The 1,803-nt window shown below is 26.7% G+C and overlaps 1 protein-coding gene across 3 annotated transcripts in view; it reads left to right on the top strand.

Annotated features, from left to right (window-relative positions):
• Nucleotides 1-1,803, top strand: part of LOC100183377 (vasohibin-1-like) — a 5,920-nt gene that overhangs the window by 2,909 nt on the left and 1,208 nt on the right. For all 3 annotated transcript variants that reach the window (XM_026839159.1, XM_002130450.3, XM_026839158.1), the window contains exons 2-4: nucleotides 445-616; nucleotides 1,494-1,539; nucleotides 1,596-1,675. In XM_026839159.1, coding sequence (XP_026694960.1) covers nucleotides 445-616; nucleotides 1,494-1,539; nucleotides 1,596-1,675 — 298 coding nt within the window. The remainder of the gene's footprint in view (nucleotides 1-444; nucleotides 617-1,493; nucleotides 1,540-1,595; nucleotides 1,676-1,803) is intronic.

Genomic DNA, 1,803 nt, shown 5'->3' with positions numbered 1-1,803 from the left:
TTCAATTAATCATACTACAAAAACATATATACATAGCTTTAAAATCATTTGTATTAACAAGTTATTATTTGTTAAGATAAAAAAAGCAAAAACAAATAAAAACAGTTGTTTTTTACTCCCTTTTTATTATGCATTTTAAGGTAAAAAAACAAGAGAAAAGGATATTAAGTGTTTTCAAGTTTTTTGTCTGATTTAGTAATTTATGTTTTTTTAAAAAAAAATAACGCATAACATGAAATTAAGAAGAAAAAAATAAGCCGAATAAATATACTTTTCACCCACAAAAGCCATTTGCTTCCTTTTACCCTAAGTAATCATTGTTTTTTTATTATCCTACTAAACTATATATATATAATTTACCCCCTTCTTCAAGGCCACTGTTATCAACCTTACCAACAGTAAAAAAGAAAAACATGTTTATATATTTTGTGTTCATTTATTTAGATACCTAACAAATGGAATTCAGAATTTGGATCGTTTTCCTATTGGATTTAAATCTATATTTCAAGGTCATCGGTATTATCATGTTGTTTTGGGTGTATTTTACAATGGAAAGTATGGAGCTTTGGGATTAAGTAGAAGAAAAGATCTCATGGACAAACCTTTAGCATTTAAAGTGAGTGTGGTTAGCTTGGTAATGACGTACAAAATGTTAACAAATGTTTTAGTCTGTATTAACTTTGTAATGTACATATTTTTTTAAAAATGTTTTATAAATGAATTAATGGTAGCATAGTTGTTTGTAGTTTGGAAACCACTATGGTAAAGAAACCTTTTAAAGACATTTGCAAAATTTTCTCATTTTTACTAACTCTATTGCTCTCTTGTAACAAAAGTGATTAAGCAAGAAAACAATCTATTTCATATTTGTTCCCTTCAGAAGTTATAAAAGCCATATTTTGATTGTTTGATTATGTCATTAAATTTTGGATGACGTCATAAAAGACGTTTTGGGTTTTTGATTAATTTTAACAAGAATATATACTACTACAAAGGTGTTTTTACACCACTTCTAAGCTGATAACATTATTTGGTAAATGTCTTTTTTTAGCGAATTCCTTACAAAACATGCTAAATTCATTTATTTTTCAATAATATATCATTATAAAATAGTACCAATACTGTTTAACAAGATAATGAACTTAAATAATAAAGATACAACAAACAAAATATATGTAAAAAATGCGTAGTATATACTGTACTTAAAAAACTAGCAATGACAACTGAGATTTCTGTCACTCTGGTCGTAACTTAGACAGGAAAGTCCCAGTATCATAAGCATCAAATAAAATCTCTTTACCTTTAAAAAATGTAAAGAATGGGTTGTATTTTGTTTTTAAATTAACCATTTTGTTACAAGAAAAAAATACTTTGCTATGAAAGCAATTTCAGTTAAAATTTAATATTGCCATGATACCCATATTAACCCTTTTGGTGGTATGTACTTCAACATTCTTTGAAGCATAACCATCTTTATTTTTTTTTCTTTACAGAGTTTGTTTGATCTTATTGAAAGCTACAATGAAGCCTACTATAAATGTAAGTTAAAACTTTAAGCATCTACTTGGTGAAAAACTATGTATATTTATTTCCAGACACTCATCAGTTAAAAAAAGTACGAATTGGTGGGATAGTTCTACATGATATGTGTAGTCAAGAAAAGATACAATGGGGAGTAAGTAGCCACTAATTTGTTGTGGTTACTGATTCTATTTAATTAAGAGATTAAAGATGCATTTAAGATGCCATTTAGGCGAACTATATATCTCTTTTAATATACAATTTGTTAAACGTTTTTGGTAC

The sequence above is a fragment of the Ciona intestinalis genome, unplaced genomic scaffold (assembly GCF_000224145.3).
Source record: "Ciona intestinalis unplaced genomic scaffold, KH HT000162.2, whole genome shotgun sequence".
NCBI lineage: Eukaryota > Metazoa > Chordata > Ascidiacea > Phlebobranchia > Cionidae > Ciona > Ciona intestinalis.
Note: the sequence above shows the minus strand (reverse complement) of the source record. Positions and strands in the feature narration are given on the sequence as shown.